This window comes from Typopeltis vanoorti, chromosome 6 (genome assembly GCF_054136105.1).
Source record: "Typopeltis vanoorti isolate ZY-2024b chromosome 6, IOZ_Tvanoo_1.0, whole genome shotgun sequence".
Classification (NCBI taxonomy): Eukaryota; Metazoa; Arthropoda; class Arachnida; order Uropygi; family Thelyphonidae; genus Typopeltis; species Typopeltis vanoorti.
The window spans coordinates 121,595,730-121,620,903 of record NC_143554.1 but is presented as its reverse complement, the minus strand read 5'-3'; the positions used below and the strand labels follow the sequence as shown (position 1 = coordinate 121,620,903).

General features: G+C 38.6%; 1 protein-coding gene across 1 annotated transcript in view; it reads left to right on the top strand.

Moving 5' to 3' along the window:
- LOC150105880 (acetylcholinesterase-like) overlaps nt 1-21,372 on the top strand; it is a 30,945-nt gene extending 9,573 nt beyond the window's left edge. The window contains exons 2-4 of the mRNA XM_090394586.1: nt 9,939-11,376; nt 15,568-15,740; nt 21,320-21,372. Coding sequence (XP_090250712.1) covers nt 9,939-11,376; nt 15,568-15,740; nt 21,320-21,345 — 1,637 coding nt within the window. The 3' untranslated portion in view covers nt 21,346-21,372. The remainder of the gene's footprint in view (nt 1-9,938; nt 11,377-15,567; nt 15,741-21,319) is intronic.
- The last annotated feature ends 3,802 nt before the right edge of the window (nt 21,373-25,174 follow it).

Here is a 25,174-nt window from a genome sequence, read left to right as displayed (position 1 = left end):
AATTAACAGTTCAGTTTCAGTCTGAGTTATCATTCAGATGAAGCACATTGTCGTCGTCAATCCAGAAGAGGGTACCATTTGGATTCCACTCCTCTAGGAATTTCGCGACAGTTCTTGTTTCTTTGAAGTGCTCAAGTTCCAATAGAAGCCTGCTTTTTAGTTTCCGACGGAGGATGTGCATGAGGGTTTGTGCAGTTTCAGTGATGGATGGGTGCTGGTTACTTCTTGTCTGTTTTAGGTAAAAGCTGTAGATGACGGCCTTAGCGCAGATGAAGATGAAATTGCATGTTCTGTGTCTGTTTTCTTCTTTGTGGACTAAATTCCAGTAGTCTTCTTGGCTGTGTGTGTAGTTACAGGTGCTAGAGGCGGTATTCAGGGCATAGGTGATTATCACTTTGTTTGCAGGGCAGGTCAGATATGTATGTTCCAAGGTGCCTGAAACGTCACAGAATGGACACAGATCCATATCTCTTAGCTTACATTTGTAGAGCTTTGAAGGAGTTGGCAAGATGTTATGCCATAGTCGCCACTGTATTTCGGAATCTGGTTTGGCACATTTTGATTTATATGGCAGATCCCACTGAAAACTGTGTGGTATATGCAGCCTTGTAGATGAGAGTGTTAAGGCTGAATATAAGAATGGTGAGGATGGGGACACTGACATGAGGAAGTGGTATATTTTCTTGTAGTTGGAGGGAAGAATTGGAAGTGAGGCTTCAGATTGTACAAGATGAAATATTGGCCTCGAGCAGTTTCTAGAAGGAATACGGATTTCCTGAGGTGTAGCGATATCTGGATAGGCTTTTATAATGGAGGCTTGCAACTGTTGATATTGCTTTTCAGTTTTTGGGTTATTCATTGGTAGGCTTGTGAATGCTTTCCACTTTAGGGTGTGGGTTAGGAGGTCTCCTATGACTCTTATTCCTGCCCAGTTCCATGTAGGAAAAAGAAAAGGCTGGCCAGTTGTGAGACTTTTGATGTTTTTGTTTGAAAATAGTGGGTCTGTAAGTACAGCTGACTCTGTTGATCCTGTGAGTGTGTGATGGAGTCCTGTGTTTTTCCATCGCTGTAGAGCATCTTTGTAAAAATGAGGTAGTTTAGGAGGAGATGGTGCAGGACTGGCCATTCGGAGGATTGTGGAAAGTGTAAGTCCTCTGGTGGATGCTTTCGTGATGTAATCGAAGGTGGTTACATAAGTGTGATTGCATTGAAGTGTCTTTAGGAGGAGGATTATCCTGAAGGATCGAATCTTGTTTTCAAGGGAAATCAGGCCTTGACCTCCCTTGTTGAGTGGCTTGCAGAGTTGAGGGTGTGTTGTCCAGTTAGTTTTGTTCCAGAGGAAACGTTTGATTTCCTTTTGAATGTGGTGGAGAAATTCTTCAGGAGGTGTGAGTACTTTGAGGGTATGCCATAAGACACTAGCAGCCATCTGGTTAACTATTAGTACTCTTCCTCTAAGTGAAGACATGGAACGAACGCTGTTCCATTTACCTAGCACCTGTTTAAAACGATTGTGCAGCTGCGTCCAGTTCAGTGTGTTATATATTTTGGTGTTGCCAAGGTGCACACCTAAGTATCTTTGTCCTTCGCTTGACCAGGTACATTCGATCGGAGAATCATTTCTAGACTTCCATCTGCCTGACCACAAGCCTGTGGTTTTGGCAGAATTTAATTTGGCCCCTGAGGCTTGTGCATATAGTCTGTGTGCTTCCTCGGTTACTGCCATTTCTTCTTCATTTCGTACTATTACAGTGACGTCATCGGCATATGCTGATAAGGTAATTTTTTGATGTGGTTCTATTATTCTGGTTCGTTTGCAGATGATGGTGTCGTGTATTCTTTTTAAGAAGGGTTCTATGGCCAGTGTGTATAATTGACCAGAGAGGGGACATCCTTGCTTGATCCCTCGAGAGTATGACAAACTGCCAGTGAGCCTGTTGTTGATTTTTAAACAGAAGTGTGCATCTCTGTAAAGCAATTGCACTGTTTCAATGATGAGAGGACCATAGCCAAATGCCTTTAGAACTTCATAAAGGTATTCGTGCTCTACCCTGTCAAAAGCCTTCTCCTGATCAAGGCTGACGAGTGCTAGGTCTTCATGTTGGCTATTTGCGATGTGGATGAGGTCTCTTATTAAATGGAGGTTATCATGTATTGATCTTCCTGGGACAGAGTACGTTTGATGTTGGCCAATAACTTCAGGCAGTGTTGGCTTTATTCGGTTTGCTATAACTTTGGAAATTATTTTGCAATCGGTATTAATTAGGGAGAATGGACGCCAGTTTCGGATATCCGTGTGGTCTCCCTTCTTTGGTATCAATCGTGCTACTGAGGTCGTGACGGATTGTGGGAGGCCATTGATGTAGGCTTCTTGCAGTGTTTCGAGGAGAAGTGATCCGAGTTGATTCCAGAAGGCTTGGAAAAACTCTGACGTGAGACCATCAAGGCCAGGAGATTTGTTCTTTGGCAAGGATGTGCATGCGGTTTTCAGTTCATGTAGAGTGATTTTCTTTACATCGCAATTATCATCTTTCTTATTCTGATATTTTCTTACAACGCGGTGATTCATTAAAATAAGGATCGCTGATTTATTAGTAATTATTTTAGTTACCACAATTGCAATGATAATATTGTTAAAATTAATATTTATTTAATAATAATTAAATAAATTAAATACACGCCTCCTTCACCATGATGAGAAAGCAGAAACAAAAGGCTGCGTGTTGTCTCTATTTTAGCAGAGTAGGGATTACGTCACAATTTCAATTGCATCTAGGGCAGCTGGGAGTGATTATGAAGTCATTGTCTTATGCGGATGTCTCCACAGACCAATTTTCAGCACAAGAACCCTGGGATATCGTTCCTGCGTAGCGTATATTTCTGATTCTATGAATGATTTTTAAAGATGGAGGACAATTGTCGAACCTTGGATATGTATATTTATTTACATATAATACGGTTTGGTTGGATCTGATTGGCGTACTTTTTGTTGTATGACCAGTGTTAGAAAAGATTTTCAGTGGGCTCAGGGAATCATTTCAGTTCAAAATGAGTTACGTCATCGATGACGTCAATAAACATTAAACACAATTGATTCTCTCTCTCTCTCTCTCCCTCTCTCCCCCCCCTTTCTGTCTAATATGTGATCATTATGTGTCCGTTTTACTACTGTAGATTTATTTGTCTTTTCATTTATTTTCAGATCAGTCGAAGTGCTGCAAAAAGTAGGAAGAAAATTCTCTACGTGCAATGGAATATTCTGAAGGATACCCTTTTCACTGAAAACATCAGTTGATGTTATTTGCTCTGTTTGAATGAACACAGTAATTGTATTGGGTTTTTCTTAAATAAAATATTTCGACTTAAGCAAAGATTAAGGACTTGGGGACTTAGTTCATGCATTTTAGAGTAAAATTGTAGCAAACGTTTATCTACACCAACAATGCGACGTATCTAAACGAGAACGAAAATGTCGTTATATCTGCTGATGTTGGAACTCTTACATAAATATTTTTTTTCTCACATCATTTCTTTATTAATTATAATGTAATCAATTTACAGATTTTTGCCTTCTTCTATCACCCATGTTATGTGCAGTGATTTCTTCTTTCCACTAAGAGAAAAAAAACGGATAGTAACAGATGAAAAATATGCGTATTTTCTTTTTCATTGGGTGAATTTCCAATGTTATTTCTTTGTATTTTGAAAGGAAAGTGCAAATGATTACTTTCTTACTATTTTTACCAACAGAACATCTGATATAATTATAAGAGGGATATTTTACCATTTCCCTTCCACACTAGAAAAGGGAATAAGGCAATAATATGGTTGAATCTGTTGAACTTTATTCTAGCGGAAATTTTTATTATAAAACTTTCCTTTGTTCTAATAAAAAAAATATTATTATTAGTGCTTTTCCGAAAATTTCTAATCCCTGGCACACACTGCTATGAAAATTGAATAGCCAAAATTTCACTTTTAACAAACTGTATTCTTGTTTACTAAAAATATCTTATAATAGGCAAATTTCAAAAATAGTTCCAAAGAACGAGATTGTGGGCTCGCAAAATGTTTCAAAAATTAAGAAATAAACATCGGATATTTACATATATATATATATATGTAGAAAGTTTTTTACCTTGGGTATAATATACGTTAAAGTTACTAATGCTACTGTAATAATAACTGCTACTGTTCGGGGAAATGAAGCTGTGAAGCCATTGCAACTTATGCCCGCCATCTCAACACAAAAGATTCCGATCTAGTCAACAAACCCATTGAGTTCTTTATGCGTAAACGAGATGCACTTAAAATAGAGAAGAAATTATTTCCCAAGCTTCAACCGCTGAAACTTCCACTTCTGACGGCATCCTATTTAATATCATTACAGATAGCTAAATGTAAAAAAAAGTATTCCATTTGCGAAGACCACTTTAAGCTTTCTTTGATTGCTGCTTGTAATGAAGTGTTAGGCCGGTCTTTGGCAAGTAAAATGAAAGCCATTCCCCTTGTCGAATGATAAAGTTGAAAGGGGATATCTCGTAAGACATAAGATACAGAAACGCAACTTGTTATGAAAATTAAACAATCGAAATCGCTTGCATTACGTGGACGTATTTATATTACAGATATTCAGAACAACAGCATTTTACTTACGTTTGTACGATATATTGATCATGATGAAAGTGATATGAAGAAAGACATTTTAAGTGTTTCTGAATTACTTACGCACACTACCAGCAGTGAAAATTTCAAAGTTTTAAATTCGATACCTCTCTCTCAAATTATAAGGGTTCGGGAAAAAGGGGGGGTTTTTGGGTGGGGGGGGGGGGGGGTGGGGGGGGGGGGGGGTGGGGGGGGGGGGGGGTGGGGGGGGGGGGGGGTGGGGGGGGGGGGGGGTGGGGGGGGGGGGGGGTGGGGGGGGGGGGGGGTGGGGGGGGGGGGGGGTGGGGGGGGGGGGGGGTGGGGGGGGGGGGGGGTGGGGGGGGGGGGGGGTGGGGGGGGGGGGGGGTGGGGGGGGGGGGGGGTGGGGGGGGGGGGGGGTGGGGGGGGGGGGGGGTGGGGGGGGGGGGGGGTGGGGGGGGGGGGGGGTGGGGGGGGGGGGGGGTGGGGGGGGGGGGGGGTGGGGGGGGGGGGGGGTGGGGGGGGGGGGGGGTGGGGGGGGGGGGGGGTGGGGGGGGGGGGGGGTGGGGGGGGGGGGGGGTGGGGGGGGGGGGGGGTGGGGGGGGGGGGGGGTGGGGGGGGGGGGGGGTGGGGGGGGGGGGGGGTGGGGGGGGGGGGGGGTGGGGGGGGGGGGGGGTGGGGGGGGGGGGGGGATAAATACAAAGGTTTGGCAATAATGATCCGTAAATTATTTGTAGTGCCAGTTGACTATTGTTTACAGTGCATCATAGTGCTTAAAATAATGAAAAATGATTTAAAAGGTAAATATTAATTTTAAACATAAAAATTATAAAAATTGGGATATTCGCGTGCGGTTTACACGAAAGTAAATCGCAACGAAGGATTTTTTTTTATTTTTGGGCGGGGAGAAAAAATGTAATTCAAATTTTCGTCGATCGAGGGCGCCAAATGATGCCACATTCATCATTTGTAAATGCGTGTAAATGAAGGTTCTATAAAACGCAGAGTTAACTGCTGTAAGCTCGTAATGAATGCCCTTAAATTCCCAGTCATCAGAGTGAAGAATTGTTTTTGTGAAAAGAAAAATTTACTGCTGAAGTTTTACGAAAGCTTCGAACGCAGAAAAGAATGAAGAAAAGTCGAGGTCTTATCACTCCTGCCAGACTAGTCACCAAAATGAAGCTTCGAGAAAATTGGAAATTTCTCTGATCCCTTTCGAAGATGCAGACCAATGTTATCTAAAGCAGTGCTTCCCAAACTTCTGGATGTCAGGGCTCCCTTTGCAAAAATTAAAATATTTCACGGCCTCCCCCTCGAAAAAAATCGTATTAGAGAGATATATTATTATAATATTTATTGTATAAATATTATAATAATAAAACATACACAGCGAATATTGCAATAATCAAATGCATATATTACATTTTTTGCCTCTTACCGTTTGGTTCTGAAGACGATGCGGGCTGTTCTGGTAAAAGATGAAATACTGTCCTTTTTTTTGAGTCTGTTTCTGCTTCTTCTGATTGTTCGCGGGAATTTTTTTAATTTTTTATCAGCCACTTATCCATCTCAGGGTTAAATGTTTTAACGTAGAATAGATCAAATAATATCACAACTTACCGATACTAGCACACCACAGACTGATAACATGAAATTAGTGAATATTACCAGAATAAGGGAATCACCGGAGCAGGAACATTTTTCTCTTTTGTGACTTTTCTCCCTTTACGGTAATTAAGCCTAACGTGAAACAGACAGCAAAGGCAGGTTGTTAAAACGTGCATATGATTGGTGCGATATTAACCAATGATCGCGCAACCGAAAGATAAAAGCATAGCTGGCAATTGAGTTGAAATGCTAACTCTCTTCAACCGAATTCCAGATGTGAAACTACAATAACATTCATTATATATATATTGGTTTTATGAAAAAAATTGAATGACTAGAACCGAGATTTAATTAAAAAGGTTTTAATATAAACACACTACTAGTTTCGGCCTGTAACAGCCTTCTTCAGGTGACATTATAAAAGAAAAAACACTAAACATTGAGGGTTAAAAGACTATGAACAACACAGACAGTCTTTATACATAATTAGCATTAAAACGTTGTAGTTGTATTTCAAGCTGTTCTTTCATTTGTTGCATTGTTGGGAGAGTGCGTGCTTGCTGCATCACGTGAACGCCAGTACATGATTACAGCTGAATGACTATCCGGGAGGTTGTAGCTTAAGTTGTTATTTAGATGAACAGGATTGAAGATGATTTCTCTCGATTCCACAATTTTTCTTTCTATTTCGTCACTGCAACGGAAGATGTTTGTAGATTTTTCCCAGCAGACTTTGTGACTTTGGTTTTCATCATTAGGATTAGCCGAGAAGAGGATATGACTTGATAATGCACTCGCTCGTTGTCGCTTGTAAGTAATGTCTCTCATGTGTTCTTCCATACGCATTTCGACAGATTTGTCTGTCTGCCCGAAGTAAGGAATATCGCAGTCACATAATATATATATATATATATATATACATCTAATTAATAACAATAGTTTTTAGTTAGATACTGTGTTTGCCCATGTAACATATGGTTTTATTTCTGTCTATATATACAGCATTGTTTCTGTATGAGGGGACATGTGATTCATTAATTAGTGTGTTTTTATCCCAGTTGTCTCTAATTGCACTATTTGTTGAGAAATATATTACACAGACTCCTCATACCTTATTCACTGGCATAATAAAAGTACTTGTTTTTATTGCCTCTGCAGTATAGTGGCTGTTAGGGAGGGGTGTTGTTTACCATTGCAAGGAGTCACTATCTCCCCACATGAACTTGTTTAAGCTTTTTTTTTCATGTGTGAAGTATATGCGAAACTTTTATTGGTAACAGAAACTATCTCGGATGACAGTGATAATATAAAACGAGTTTCGATATGTATATAAAGTCAATATCAACAGTCCCTGATTACGAACACGTGATGAAAGGGACAGGAAGATTTGGAGCTTCCCTGGAGAGCATTCGAAGTAAATACAATTAACCGCTGCTTTGAAATGAAACATATGAATAAGCAATATTTACTAATATTCATTAAGCGCCGAAATACGCAGGAAGCAAAGTTTGTGAACCAACACCAATGTGTAAATTTTTCCATTAAAATATAAAAAATAACAAAAAAGAAATAATAAATAATAAAAGTTAAATATGTTTCTTTTAAAATCAAAAAAATCTACTTAGTCTTAAAACATTTTAAATTTGTTTTCATTATTTCACGGCACCCCTCAACAAAACCTACGGCCCCCAAGGGGGCCGCGGCCCACAGTTTGGGAAGCGCTGATCTAAAGGCAGTAGCAGCTGTGGTATCGCAAGTGAATGCCCCAGCGGTACAATCAACAAGCGTGTAAGCAGGGCACCGGAAGCTGCAAGAATCACAGGCATAGCGAAAATGCCACTATTCCGCATTCTTCATGGTGCGTAAGCATCACAGCAACAAAGTTTTCTTTTCACAAAAACAATTCTGTTCGCAAAATGACTTGAAATTTGCACGCATTCATTACGAGCTGTCAGCAGTACACCCTGTGTTTTATAGAACTCTGCGCGTATTTGCAAATGATATTGGTGGTACAGCGCCCCTATCGGTGAAATTTGAATTAAATTTTTTCTCCCCGCCAAAAAAAAATTCCCCTCCTCTGATTCACTTTAGTGAAATCTCACTCTAATATACCGATTTCTCCTATTTTTATGAATTATTGAAATATCTAAGAACTTATGGGGCACCCTGTATTTTTTACACGTCTAAAATGAAGTAATTTGCTTGAGCGTTTGATGTACTTTCTCACATCAGTTACGTAAATATTTTTGGATCAACATTGCAAATTGAAATTTGTAGACGTTCCATTTCTTTCGTCGTTAATGCCATTTTTGCAGTAAAGTAAACATGCATTTCAAATGAACATGTTTTAGCAGATACCCGTCGTTGCTTGGCGAATGCGGCAAAAGTTCATTCTCGTGTCTGAGTTTGACTACATCCCCTATTTGCTTCCACACAGCCCTAATATAAAGAGGACACGGGGATGATATCTGATTGTGTTTTTTAGATAAGACTAATCGTATTGCATTTAACAGAAATACGAAGTAAATAATAGCAAAAGACAAGACAATATAGTTTTTTTTATGTATGTATGTATGTATTGTTTATTTAGATTTTAATTAGATTTTCATAATATTTTTATTCTTATACAATGAAAGCAATATATTTATTGATTTGGTGAGTTTCCTAATTTCCGTTTCGTTTTAATTTTTATTCAATTTAACCTGGTTGGGAAATCCTGCTCAAATTTCATGACCAAACATGGTAAGCACTCGAGCCACTTCAGGCCTCTAATAAGCAGTGCTGTTGTCTCACATCTGACGATGAAATTCATCTCACACCTAAAAACAGTTGCAAACATCCATGCCCATTGCGCGTTTCGAATCCACAGCTCATTGGTGGAAGAGGGTACGCTATTCAGCATATATACAGTATATATATATATTTTTTTTATTTATTTATTTTTTTATTTTTTTTTCCCACTAAAGAAGACTAAATATGAAATTTTAAATTTCTCAGTGTTATAAAATACTAGTATTGGAGGAAAAGGTAATGGCTAGTATTGAAATCGCAGATGGCAATTTAACTTATGCTGATTTACATGACGATGATAGGATTTGTGTAATTTTATTATCAGTTTCTTTAATATAATTACTCGAAAGTGCACCTATCATCTTAAACAAGCTCTCTAAACGATAACAGCGTATGACGTATCTTTTGTAAGCAGGAAAAGTGTGCAGTGCTTTTCAAATTACACTTTTATTCAATAACTAAAACATGTCACCTTCTGAATTAGTTCAAATGAAAAAATAGATCACAGCTGGATGGATGGCTGAATGCGCAGAACAGAAAAATAGCGAATGGTTAGAATAATAAATATTTTTAAATATTGTGTCATTTCTCCTTGACTATTATTAAATATTTTATTTTTTCTAATAACTATTCTAACTATTAATAGAATAGTTAACAGGAATAACAGGCATATGTAAATAGTTAACAACCTATTTGTTTATAAATTCAGTGATGATTCATAATTTCATTTACATTGAGCAAGAATATGAATTTTTTTGGAAAAAGAGAAACTCAAAACAGCTTATTTTTCTTATAGCAAGCACGCAGACACAAGGACACTGCAAAGATAAGGATGGCTACTGCGAATTCGAAAACCGAGAGACTTCGAAGAATGAAAATGTCACATTTATTCTTCTGCCTTTTCGTCTGTATTTTAGTGTCATCAGCACAAGCGGATGATATGCTCATTCAGACAAACAAAGGACCAGTAAGAGGGAAAACAATTTCAACTCCAACGGGAAAATCTGTGGATGCTTTTCTTGGAATTCCTTACGCAATTCCACCAATTGGTGAACGTCGATTTCGTGCACCAGAACCAGCAGAACCTTGGACCACAGTCTTTAATGCCACAGAACTGCCCAACGCATGTATACAAACTAAGTCAAATGTATTCGAAGCATTCAAGGTCCTACAATTGAACAGACAAACCAGCGAAGATTGCTTGCAATTAAGTGTGTTTACACCCCGTCCCAGACCACAAAACGCAAATGTTATGGTTTGGATACATGGAGGTGGTTTTACAATCGGGTATTCAGCACTGCCTTTATATGATCCTCGTATTCTAGTATCGGAAGAGGAGGTCATAGTTGTACAAATAAATTACAGAGTTGGTGTCCTAGGCTTTCTGTATTTCGGAACAGCTGACGCTCCAGGTAACATGGCATTTCTTGATCAGCAACTAGCACTTCAGTGGATTAAAGATAACATCCAGTTCTTTGGTGGTGATCCACAGAAAATAACTTTGTTTGGGGAAAGTGCTGGAGCAGCCAGTGCATCTTATCATCTTATAATACGAGAAAGCTGGAATCTCTTCGATAGAGCAATCCTTGAGAGTGGTTCTGCAAATGCCCCATGGGGTTTAAGAGATAAAAATGAAACAATAAGTGAGGGATTGACGTTAGCTCACATGCTTAACTGTCCTCACAGTCCTCAAAATATAAATTCTGTTTTGAAGTGTCTGAGGCAAAGAGATGCCAAACAAATAGGTGAAATGCAACCACCAATTGAAGTCGTTTTTAAATTCAACTTCGGTCCAGTACTCGATGGCAACCTTATTACAGAAAGAGCTGCCCAATCGTTATCAAGAAGAAATTTCAAAAATACTAGTATTTTAATTGGAACCAATTTGAACGAAGGAACTGCATTTTTAAATTTAGGGTTTCCAGATATTTTCCCCTTAATTAATAATATTGAAATTTCTCACAAAGAATTCATGCAAGTTGCTCGTCAACTAATTCCCTCAGACAATGAAGTTATTCAAGACGTTTTTCTATACGAGTACACGCCATTGCGAGATATCAATAATTCGACTCTGAACATTGGTGGACTCGAAAGACTGCTTGCAGATGGCCAATTTACTTGTCCTTCTGTTTTTCATGCACTACGCTATGCACAAGCGAACAATCCAGTTTACCAATATCTATTCACTCATCATGCTAGGTTGAATGTCTACCCAAGATGGTTCGGATCCCCACATATGTATGAAATAGCTTATGTGTTTGGTCTACCTTTAAATCCTGAATATAGATTTGTTCGAGAAGAAAAAGTATTGAGCAAGAGGATAATGAGATATTGGACTAATTTTGCAAGAACAGGGTAAGTAGGTTTTCCTATGGTGTAATAAAAATTACTGACTCTTGCGATATATTTCTATTACTTTTCACAGACAGCTCTTCACCAAATATATTTCTAATTTAAAAAACAATAAACCCTTTAGTGATCCACCTTTCCTTTGCTATCGTCCGAATTTAGTGTGTGTTTCAACCATATTGTTCGCGTTATTTTTCCTGATAGTATGCTTCAAGGTCAGGTTTAGGTCACGGATGTCTGCATAATCCAAAACGATATGTATTCGTGTTACAAAAGGGATCATTGTACACCTGGGGTGAAAGGATAACATAGGATCATTGCAATGACCAACAGTGAAATCCGACCAAAACATAGTTCAATTTACAAAGGTAATGTTTGTATCCATGTCTTTCAAAAGATCCAAATGTCAATATTAACTTCAATGGATGTCTTCTTTACAAATTAATGCTAAATTTAAATTTCTCTGTCCTACTAATGCGCTGAGGAAGCAAAAGGTAATGTGGAAGAGCAGGATAGTGAGGTAGGAAAGATTTTGAATGGAGATGTGAGTCGTGCCATTGAAGAGAAAAGGAAAGGTACACAGTGTGGACAGGAAAATTGCGTGACAAGTGTAGATGATGGTTTCAGGAGTATATATGTGAATACGCAAGGAAGATTGAAACAGTCGAGGATGTGGGGATGACGTTTAGATCTCGGGAGGGGTTATAACATCAGTGATGATAGACAGGAGGTTCGAGGTATCATGTGAATTAGTGGGAAATTGAATTAGTGGGAGTTGTTACAGAAACAGAAATGAGCTCATGTGTATGTTTACAAATGCAAGAAGTATACGAAACAAGGGGAATGAATTGTAGAATAGATAGAGTTCGTTAGTCGAAAAAATGTTGGTATAAGCGAGACATGATTAAACAAGGAACAATCATGTTCCTTGTCCAATCATGTTCAATGGCGAAGACAGACAAAGCCAAATGTAAGGAGTGTTATTGTTGATGGGATGGCAGAAGAGGTATTTGTCCATCTAGAGACAAACAACACTGCATTGAGTGCAAAGGACAAATAATGACAGTGGTTTTTGAAGCCGTATGGTGAGAAGTGGAAGTGAAAAGGAGGAAATGTTTAGCAGGAAGTTGCTGGACCTGGTAATGTGGAAGGCAGTGAAAAGGAAATTTTTGGCAAATGGGTCTGGTTAATAAGAAAAGTATGATCATTATGGGTGACTTCAATTATGATAATACAGACTGCAATGAATGAACAGACAGCAGCAGGAACCAAAGAGAATGAATTTGAGTTTTTAAGGGTTAAATACCTTAAGCAGTACATAACAGAGGCCACAAGTGGATCGACGATCTCGTATTTGATTACCTCGACAGAAGATATAATTGTAAATGACGTGTCGCATCTTCCTCCACTTGGTGAACGTGAATATGATCACTTTGATTTTGTGAGAACAACGTGTTATAGGCAGAACTATAATGCAGATGATTATGACGAGCTCAGAAGATTGCGTACACAATATCACGGAATGAGTAATCGCATGGGACGAACTTCAATGCTGCTTGATCTCTGCTCAGGAAGTATGTGGCCGCGAAGCAATGACTGAGTGTATTCCAAAGGTCAGGAGATTAAATAAGGTAGGTGTAAAATGGATAACTAAAGAAGTGAAGCGTGCAATCTGGAAGAAAGGGCATATTGGAGGCAGCATAAGATGAATGGAGATAATCGGTTACATGAGGAGTACAAAGTGTAATCAAGGAAGATATCTCAATGAATAAGGATAGTGAAAGTGCGATACGAGCAGTAGTTAGCAAATGACGCTGAATGAAATCTTAAGGAGTTTTTTTCGATATGCGGTCAGTAGAACGACGAATGTTGATGGAAGGATGATATTGATCAGTGATTATTAGAGAATGATAAACACTGATGTGAATATAGTAGAAGTATCAAATGAGCAGTTCATTGAAGTATTACATCCTTATGAAAGTATCATCATGCAGAACTTGAGAGCGGTGGAAAGAGGGAGGAGCGACTGACGGAGAGTGAGCAGTAGGTATATGAGGCACTGAGAAAACTTGATGTCAAAAAAGGCCACGGGACTTGATGGTATATATATAATGTAATATATATATATATATATATATATATATATATATATATATATATATATATATATATATATATATATATATATCACAGCGTGTCTTTGGGGATTGTGCCAGGGAGTTAGCAACAGCTTTATTGTACACTTTTAACATGAGTCTTAGATGAGCCCAGATCCCAAAGGAGTGGAAGGACAGTAAAAACGTTCTGCTTCATAAAGTGAGTAATAATAATAATAATAATAATAATAATAATAATTATTATTATTATTATTATTATTATTATTATTATTATTATTATTATTATTATCTAAGACCTCCAGGGAGTCAAGGACTCATCGAGGAAGGATGAAAATTACCCAACCCAGCTATCATACCTTCCCTTAAATTTATTCACACTAGACGCACTCACTACCCGTAAGGGCAAATTATTCCACTCACTCACTGCTCTCTCTCTGGGAGTAAAACCTAGCTCTTACCCCTTTCTTGACTGTGAACAACCTTAACTTCCATAGATGCCCTCGTGTTCTCTCCCCGCCTTCCATGTAACGAAAATTTCATCAGTTGAAATGCTCTAACAACCATTCAAAAGTTTATAGACCTCTATCATATCACCCCCTCTTTCTCCTGTTAATCAGAGTCTGTAATCCACATACTCGCAATCTATCCTCATAATCTGAATCCCATAATCCGGATATAATCGTTGTAATTCTTAATATAAGAAAATCCAATGATTAGAGTCGTGGTCAAGGTGTCGGAGAAGCTACTGAGGACAAGGATTCAGAACTGGGTTGACAGCAGCTAAATTTTCCTTAATGGACAGCATGTGTTTCAAAGGTAAGATTGTGTTTTAGCAATCTGCTTACTTATTATAACAAGGTGACGAATACATTAGACAAGAGGGATTCATATATAGTATACTTTGACTTTGCAAAGGCCTTTGATAGATTGCCAAATGACAAACTAGTAGTTAAAAGGGAACAGACGGGCTTCAATAGTAGATTGGAGCTTGGATTGGAGATTGGCTGTTTGATATGTATAGGGGGGGTGGGGTTATGCCAAAAGAGGAAAGTTATTAGTTGTGTCTCCCAGAAGTCTCTTTTGGGGTCATATTGCTTAATATGTATGTACATGATTGAAGGGCTTGAATAGTGATATACAGCTGTTTGCAGATTATGAAAAGTTGGAAGAGGATCTGATTAGACGTTGCAGCTGTGCAAGAGGACCTAATTAGACTGTCTGAATGGGTACGTGTGGGGGGATGTGAGTTTAATGTTGCAAAGTGTAAGGTTTTAAAATATGGGCAGCAAATATTGGATGCAGAAGAAACTTTAGAAGAGACGGAGGAGACAAGGATTTGGGGGTTGTGGTGGATAGCGACTTGAAGTTTCCTGGATAATTTACCAAAATTGCTAGGGCAACAGCGCAACTTATGGGAACGATGAGGAGAACACTGACTTGTAAAAGAAGGGAGGTTTGGATTTCATTATACAGGTCTATTATATTCATGCTGGATGTGGATTACTGTGCACAGATTTAGTCGCTAGGTTTACAAAAGGTTGATGAGATGTTGGAGAGGGTTTAGAGACGATTGACGAATTTGGATTCTGGTCTCTGAAATGCGGAATATCAGGATAGATTGAGAGAATGCAAATTACAGAACCTAGTGGAGAGAAGGAAGACGGGACATATGACCGAGACGTATAAGTTGGTAAGGGTTAGTTACCAGATTAGGGAGAATGAGATTTTTCAGGGAATATCTGGAGAGAGAGTGGGGGGACCGAGAGTCCGAACGTGGAAGCTGTTAAGGTAGGTATCGGCAAGGGGATGAGGAGTAGATTTTTTTGCGTCGAGAGTGGAGGTTGATTGGAATGTATTGCCCGAGATTGTGGTGAGTGCAGAGTCAGTGAATTCAGTTAAGACGAGGTACAATTAGCAGTGGAAATGAGAGTGGGAACTCCCACGCTGAGTCTCTTGACTCCATGGATGTCTGTGTATAATAATAATAATAATAATAATAATAATAATAATAATAATAATAATAATAATAATAATAATAAATGTTTGGAGCTTACTTATTTATTTATATTTCTCTTCTCAGAAATCCCAATATTTCGCCAGATGGTTCGAACCTCAACGACTGGCCCCAGTATACTGCATCAACTCAAAAATACCTGATTCTTGACGCAGGATGTAAAGATGTAGGAGACAAACTGAGGGTGCGGAGGTGTTTCTTGTGGAATAGTCTCATTCCGCATTTGAAGGACTTGTTAGGTAAATATTTTGTATCATGCGTTATAATGATAAAAATAATGTGATAAGTATTTTACATTTAGAAAAGCATGTTACAAAAAAACATATTGCGATGAAATTTCAAACTGATTTTAATTAAATTAATAAAAAATATAAAAAAGCATTTTAGCTTTCAGATTTGGTTTGGTCCTTCCGTGCTCAGAAAATCTACACATGGAAAATTTTCATGAGCAGTTAGTATTAAAGTAAAAATAAATAAATAAATTCAGGCCTGTGTAGTTCAGCGAATGTAGCGCTTGCATGTTCTGTGCTAGGCCTCATAGACTAGTCTTATAATTCAAGTCTAGACTTGAAGATTTCAAGTCTAGTCGCCGACTGGAGGAACTTCTTCTAAGCCTTTCTTTGACCGGTTCCCGAGTTAGTCGATCTCTGGCACGGGCAAGCGCCCCTGCCAGAGATCGATTAACAACTAACGTTTTTTTTTTATCTCCCAGAAACTCGGGTTTATCTTCTCGTGAACTCAAGAAAATCAACCGTAGAACTCGCATTATTTCAGACAGTAACAATTCTGTTAGGACTAGGCACTAAGAGATTGCAGTACTTGTTTTCCGATCTCTTCATCGTTGGCCGCCTAAAATTAGTGATAATCATGTGCCACTCTATCTCTAATTGGCTACTGGCGGAGATTGAACTTCCCATTCAGTCTCCATAAGATAGATACGGTGAAAAGGCCTTGTATCTTCCATATTAGCGAATAAAAAGCGTTTGCATTATTATTATTATTATTATTATTATTACCAGTATGAATAAATTCGTTAATGCCATTTATTCCAACGGAGTAGGCAACCCCAACGCTGTGGGATTTTGGAGACAGTCATTTTCCATTCTTAGTCTCAGAGAATCAAATAATGGGAAAAAATGGAAGCCGTGACACATTTCGTATATTAATCTGGCGTTGGTTCGCATTGGGCGTTTAGAACAGCTTGTATTCTTCAAGGAAGAGACTTTGTCAGTGCTTGGAACTCAACAGGAGAAATGTTACACCATTCGTGCAAGAGAAACTGGATCGGTTCGCTTTATCCTTTGTCGCTGGAAACGTTGCTTGCTAGCTCGCACGAAAACGACCCATAAATGTTCTTTATGATTTCAGTGTGGTGATTGGGATGGCCATACTCTGCACCGTTGTGTAGTGTACTGCACCATTGGACGCCAAGGCGTCTGTTGACGGGAGTGATTAAAGGCTTGTGTAAGGCAACTCGACCGTGATATCCAAGAGTGTACAGTTCCCAGTGCAGAGTTATGTTAAAATGAGTTTCTCACGACCAGTGTTGAATTTTTCGCAAAATTGCTCAGCAGTGGCCCTTCTATTTTTCGTAGTGCAACGCACTAATGCTCGAACGACCCTCCCTTGCTTTCGTCTACTATTGCATTTCGCTGACGAGGTTTGTCCTGTCGATTGCCACTCTGACATAACCTTAGAGCCTGCTCCTCGACTAACATGTGTTTGTTTAGCTGTTCTGGTCAAGGAATCGCCTGCCACCTGGCTTCAATAATCACGGCCCTCCTGGAGTTTGGATATCAACTGCATCTGTGTTTGGAGCAACGTTCACCCTCATCTGCAACTGCCAATAATGCGATCCGAAAGCTCAGTGGTTCCATTTTTTTTGTCCTTACCTGTAGCAGGCTGACATTATTAATGATTTTTAAGCGGCATCTGTGAAGGGATTAGGACAGAACACATCATACGGAGGACAGCTGCCATTTCGTGGTCCCTAATGTTATTTAGGGGAATGGAAAATCCCATGTCCATCTATTTAAACCCTCCTGGTACATCACGAGTTGTGTAAAATGCAAATTCCTTGCATTTGCTGTTTACAACATCTCCTGTTGGTGAATTTTGGAACTACAAGACCTTGAGCAGGAATACTTTATATATATATATATATTTTTTTTTTTTTTTTTATTTAACTTGTTAAAATAAACATTACACGATAGGCAACAATGATTATTTACATATTATAAGTATATATTTACAGAGAAAGAAAAAACATTTTCCTTTCGGGTGTACAATAGAGATATAAATGAATATTCAAAATTAACAGTTCAGTTTCAGTCTGAGTTATCATTCAGATGAAGCACATTGTCGTCGTCAATCCAGAAGAGGGTACCATTTGGATTCCACTCCTCTAGGAATTTCGCGACAGTTCTTGTTTCTTTGAAGTGCTCAAGTTCCAATAGAAGCCTGCTTTTTAGTTTCCGACGGAGGATGTGCATGAGGGTTTGTGCAGTTTCAGTGATGGATGGGTGCTGGTTACTTCTTGTCTGTTTTAGGTAAAAGCTGTAGATGACGGCCTTAGCGCAGATGAAGATGAAATTGCATGTTCTGTGTCTGTTTTCTTCTTTGTGGACTAAATTCCAGTAGTCTTCTTGGCTGTGTGTGTAGTTACAGGTGCTAGAGGCGGTATTCAGGGCATAGGTGATTATCACTTTGTTTGCAGGGCAGGTCAGATATGTATGTTCCAAGGTGCCTGAAACGTCACAGAATGGACACAGATCCATATCTCTTAGCTTACATTTGTAGAGCTTTGAAGGAGTTGGCAAGATGTTATGCCATAGTCGCCACTGTATTTCGGAATCTGGTTTGGCACATTTTGATTTATATGGCAGATCCCACTGAAAACTGTGTGGTATATGCAGCCTTGTAGATGAGAGTGTTAAGGCTGAATATAAGAATGGTGAGGATGGGGACACTGACATGAGGAAGTGGTATATTTTCTTGTAGTTGGAGGGAAGAATTGGAAGTGAGGCTTCAGATTGTACAAGATGAAATATTGGCCTCGAGCAGTTTCTAGAAGGAATACGGATTTCCTGAGGTGTAGCGATATCTGGATAGGCTTTTATAATGGAGGCTTGCAACTGTTGATATTGCTTTTCAGTTTTTGGGTTATTCATTGGTAGGCTTGTGAATGCTTTCCACTTTAGGGTGTGGGTTAGGAGGTCTCCTATGACTCTTATTCCTGCCCAGTTCCATGTAGGAAAAAGAAAAGGCTGGCCAGTTGTGAGACTTTTGATGTTTTTGTTTGAAAATAGTGGGTCTGTAAGTACAGCTGACTCTGTTGATCCTGTGAGTGTGTGATGGAGTCCTGTGTTTTTCCATCGCTGTAGAGCATCTTTGTAAAAATGAGGTAGTTTAGGAGGAGATGGTGCAGGACTGGCCATTCGGAGGATTGTGGAAAGTGTAAGTCCTCTGGTGGATGCTTTCGTGATGTAATCGAAGGTGGTTACATAAGTGTGATTGCATTGAAGTGTCTTTAGGAGGAGGATTATCCTGAAGGATCGAATCTTGTTTTCAAGGGAAATCAGGCCTTGACCTCCCTTGTTGAGTGGCTTGCAGAGTTGAGGGTGTGTTGTCCAGTTAGTTTTGTTCCAGAGGAAACGTTTGATTTCCTTTTGAATGTGGTGGAGAAATTCTTCAGGAGGTGTGAGTACTTTGAGGGTATGCCATAAGACACTAGCAGCCATCTGGTTAACTATTAGTACTCTTCCTCTAAGTGAAGACATGGAACGAACGCTGTTCCATTTACCTAGCACCTGTTTAAAACGATTGTGCAGCTGCGTCCAGTTCAGTGTGTTATATATTTTGGTGTTGCCAAGGTGCACACCTAAGTATCTTTGTCCTTCGCTTGACCAGGTACATTCGATCGGAGAATCATTTCTAGACTTCCATCTGCCTGACCACAAGCCTGTGGTTTTGGCAGAATTTAATTTGGCCCCTGAGGCTTGTGCATATAGTCTGTGTGCTTCCTCGGTTACTGCCATTTCTTCTTCATTTCGTACTATTACAGTGACGTCATCGGCATATGCTGATAAGGTAATTTTTTGATGTGGTTCTATTATTCTGGTTCGTTTGCAGATGATGGTGTCGTGTATTCTTTTTAAGAAGGGTTCTATGGCCAGTGTGTATAATTGACCAGAGAGGGGACATCCTTGCTTGATCCCTCGAGAGTATGACAAACTGCCAGTGAGCCTGTTGTTGATTTTTAAACAGAAGTGTGCATCTCTGTAAAGCAATTGCACTGTTTCAATGATGAGAGGACCATAGCCAAATGCCTTTAGAACTTCATAAAGGTATTCGTGCTCTACCCTGTCAAAAGCCTTCTCCTGATCAAGGCTGACGAGTGCTAGGTCTTCATGTTGGCTATTTGCGATGTGGATGAGGTCTCTTATTAAATGGAGGTTATCATGTATTGATCTTCCTGGGACAGAGTACGTTTGATGTTGGCCAATAACTTCAGGCAGTGTTGGCTTTATTCGGTTTGCTATAACTTTGGAAATTATTTTGCAATCGGTATTAATTAGGGAGAGTGGACGCCAGTTTCGGATATCCGTGTGGTCTCCCTTCTTTGGTATCAATCGTGCTACTGAGGTCGTGACGGATTGTGGGAGGCCATTGATGTAGGCTTCTTGCAGTGTTTCGAGGAGAAGTGATCCGAGTTGATTCCAGAAGGCTTGGAAAAACTCTGACGTGAGACCATCAAGGCCAGGAGATTTGTTCTTTGGCAAGGATGTGCATGCGGTTTTCAGTTCATGTAGAGTGATTTTCTTTACATCGCAATTATCATCTTTCTTATTCTGATATTTTCTTACAACGCGGTGATTCATTAAAATAAGGATCGCTGATTTGTTAGATAGATAGATAGATAGATAGATAGATAGATAGATAGATAAAGTGAACCTATGGTAACTCGGTTACCATACATATTTTTATAAAGAATTGAATGACTAGAACCGAGATTTAAATAAAAAGGTTTTAATATAAAAACACGACTGTGTTTTAATATTAAAACCTTTTTACTTAAATCATTTATTTCATTTAGGAGTAACAGAGCTAACGATAATCGGTGCATATGTTTCAACACGTGATCGCAATTATCATCTTTCTTATTCTGATATTTTCTTACAACGCGGTGATTCATTAAAATAAGGACCGCTGATTTATTAGTAATTATTTTAGTTACCACAATTACAATGATAATACTGTTAAAATTAATATTTATTTAATAATAATTAAATAAATTAAATACACGCCTCCTTCACCATGGTGAGAAAGGAGAAACAAAAGGCTGCGTGTTGTCTCTATTTTAGCAGAGTAGGGATTACGTCACAATTTCAATTGCATCTAGGGCAGCTGGGAGTGATTATGAAGTCATTGTCTTATGCGGATGTCTCCACAGACCAATTTTCAGCACAAGAACCCTGGGATATCATTCCTGCGTAGCGTATATTTCTGATTCTATGAATGATTTTTAAAGATGGAGGACAATTGTCGAACCTTGGATATGTATATTTATTTACATATAATACGGTTTGGTTGGATCTGATTGGCGTACTTTTTGTTGTATGACCAGTGTTAGAAAAGATTTTCAGTGGGCTCAGGGAATCATTTCAGTTCAAAATGAGTTACGTCATCGATGACGTCAATAAACATTAAACACAATTGATTCTCTCTCTCTCTCTCTCTCTCCCTTTCTGTCTAATATGTGATCATTATGTGTCCGTTTTACTACTGTAGATTTATTTGACTTTTCATTTATTTTCAGATCAGTCGAAGTGCTGCAAAAAGTAGGAAGAAAATTCTCTACGTGCAATGGAATATTCTGAAGGATACCCTTTTCACTGAAAACATCAGTTGATGTTATTTGCTCTGTTTGAATGAACACAGTAATTGTATTGGTTTTTCTTAAATAAAATATTTCGACTTAAGCAAAGATTAAGGACTTGGGGACTGGTTCATGCATTTTAGAGTAAAATTGTAGCAAACGTTTATCTACACCAACAATGCGACGTATCTAAACGAGAACGAAATGTCGTTATATCTGCTGATGTTGGAACTCTTACATAAATATTTTTTTTCTCACATCATTTCTTTATTAATTATAATGTAATCAATTTACAGATTTTTGCCTTCTTCTATCACCCATGTTATGTGCAGTGATTTCTTCTTTCCACTAAGAGAAAAAAAACAGATAGTAACAGAAGAAAAATGTGCGTATTTTCTTTTTCATTGGGTGAATTTCCAATGTTATTTCTTTGTATTTTGAAAGGAAAGTGCAAATGATTACTTTCTTACTATTTTTACCAACAGAACATCTGATATAATTATAAGAGGGATATTTTACCATTTCCCTTCCACACTAGAAAAGGAAATAAGGCAATAATATGGTTGAATCTGTTGAACTTTATTCTAGCGGAAATTTTTATTATAAAACTTTCCTTTGTTCTATTAAAATAAAATTATTATAAGTGCTATTCCGAAAATTTCTAATCCCTGGCACACACTGCTATGAAAATTGAATAGCCAAAATTTCACTTTTAACAAACTGTATTCTTGTTTACTAAAAAATATCTTATAATAGGCAAATTTCAAAAATAGTTCCAAAGAACGAGATTGTGGCTCGCAAAATGTTTCAAAAATTAAGAAATAAAATATCTGATATATACATATATATATATATATGTAGAAAGTCTTTTACCTTGGGTATAATATAAGTTAAAGATACCAAGCTATTTTAAATATAAACCTGGTTTCAATCCATTTTCCAAGTAAGCAAACAGACAAGTAAGTACTACTTGTACTATTTGCAGGCGCATAAAGTTTGCGCCTGCAAATAGTACAAGTCTTGGTGACCCGTACGTAGTGCAAGTCTTAGGCAAGTCGTCGTAAAGGTGGAATAAGCTCTGATCACTATTCTTAATATTAACCCTTAATGCAAAGCCCATCTCCTTGAGGAGATATATGATGCTATGAATTAAAGGCAAGGGGGGGGCCACGACCCATACCGGTTTCGACCTTTATTCAGGTCTCATCATTGAGAGCCATGCTTAGAATACCGAGGTTTAAGTAATAAAGAGCTTATAAGTATTTTACCAAAACAAGTTACTATAAGGTGCTTTGACTTTATTAAATAAAAATCTCCGTATGAGAGATAGATGTAGAAAGTTTTTTCCCCTTGGGTATAATATACGTTAGAGATACCAAGCTATTTTAAATATAAATATAAACCTGATTTTAATCCATTTCCCAAGTAGTTGCCAAAGACTTGCACAACGTGCTGGTCACCCAGACTTGCAGGCGCAAACTTGACTAACTTGTCAAGGGGGAGCGACTATCCAATATTTATAAGCTCTCTATTACTTAAACCTTGGTATTTCTAAGCCTGACTCCCACAGATGAGGTCTCATAAAGGTTGAAACCGGTCTGGGTAGTGGCCCCTTGCCTTTAATGCATAGCATCATACATCTCCTCAAGGAGATGTGCTTTGCATTAAGGGTAAATATTAAGATTAGTGATCAGAGCTTATTCTAATTTTATCATGTTTCTCAACCGCCGGGCCTGGCATCAATTATACCGGTCCGCGAAAGATTCTCCCGGAATTTGTCATTTTAGTTTGCAAAGTGTTTTTCATGAATAAATATTTTATAGTGGAAATATTCTGAGGAGAATAATTTCGCGAATGTGTCGAAAAGCTGAGATCAGAACGCCTAAATCAATCTGGGTAGGAAATGTCAGTGAGCAAGCGGCGTATTTTTAAACATGGGCGTATTCATGAATTATCGTTAATTTTCACACATCGAAATCTTTCAATATTCGGGAAAAGGAATACCGCTTGTTATGACCGGTCTTAAAAATTGCCTGCAAGGGGATTACAACAAGGGGAGGCATATCCACTGTTCTCAAAACTGAACCAAAAAAACATCTATGTAGAAAATGTCCGTGACTAATCAGCAAGGAAGTATAAAGAAAACTGAAGATCAAGGCAGTCTGTATCCAGTTCTCAAATCTAGTAATACTGAATAGAAAAAGCCTGCATTCACTCGTAAGTACAGCTATTTAAAATTTGGTTTCATGCAATGTTCTCACAGTGACCAATTGCCACGACCCCAATGTGTCATTTGTGATACTGTTCTGGGAAGTGAAGTTATGAAGCCGTCGCGACTTATGCCCGACATCTCAACACAAAACATTCCGATCTAGTCAACAAACCCATTGAGTTCTTTATGCGTAAAAGAGATGCACTTAAAATAGAGAAGAAATTTTTCCCAACATTCAACCGCTGACACTTCACTTCTAACGGCATCCTATTTAATATCATTACAGATAGCTAAATTGAAAAAAAAGTATTCCATTTGCGAAGACCACTTTAAGCTTTCTTTGATTGCTGCTTGTAATGAAGTGTTAGGCCGGTCTTTGGCAAGTAAAATGAAAGCCATTCCCCTTATCGAATGATAAAGTTGAAAGGGGATATCTTATAAGACATAAGATACAGAAACGCAACTTGTTATGAAAAATTAAAAAATCGAAATCGCTTGCATTACAAGTGGACGTATTTATATTACAGATATTCAGAACAACAGCATTTTACTTACGTATGTACGATATATTGATCAAGATGAAAGTGATATGAAGGAAGACATTTTAAATGTTTCTGAATTACTTACGCACACTACCAGCAGTGAAAAGTTCCAAGTTTTAAATTCGATACCTCTCTCATCAAAATGTTGATGAGAAAAGTGTCGAAATGAAAAATTGCGGTGGAGTTTGTACTGAAGGCGCAGTCTGTCTTACATACAGAAATTTTGGTTTAATGAAGAAAATTAATGATGTAGCGGACAATAACTTATTGTCAACGCATTGCTAAATTCATAGGCAAAACCTCGTCTCCAAACAGATGGCACCCGAGCTTAATGACGTCCTCTCTCATTCTTTCTTATATAAAAAAGAAAACCAATGTGCCATGAAGTGGGTTCTGATTATCAACATTTTCTTTTCCATTCAGTCGTTCGATGGCAGTCCCGCGATAAAGTTCTCAAAAAGTTATACGAACTCCGAAAATAAGTTGCGCTGTCTCTAAATGATAAAAATATGCACATGCGAGCGTACGACTTCTCGTGCTCCCCAATACCGAATGGCAGAGCTATGTGAGTTTGGCAGACTCTAACTGAGATTGCTGTTCATGTGGGAAGAGTCAAGGATTATTTCTTTTGATTCCACGATACGACGTTCTAATTCATCGTAACATTTATGTATGTTGGATGTTAAATTGCAGTCCATTAGACGTTGGCGGCCTTCATCCTTGAAGTTAACTGAGAACAAGACGTGGTCGGAGAGGGCGCTGGCTCGGGATCTGTAATAAGTGATATCTCTCTGGTGTTCTTTGAGGCGCAGAAAGATAGGCTTCTCAGTTTGGTCGTAATATGTCTTCCCACAATCGCAGGTAATTCTGTGGACACCTAGAAACTGAAGATGGGCATGCTTTTCTTCGGGGTAGCTTAGGATTGACCGGAGTTGTGGTAAAGTGGAGAAACACGTATACATAACACTGAACTGTATAGCTCGCACTCCAATTCCAACTACAGTTTTTTAATGCCTGTTCTTGTAGAAGTACAGTGCTTTT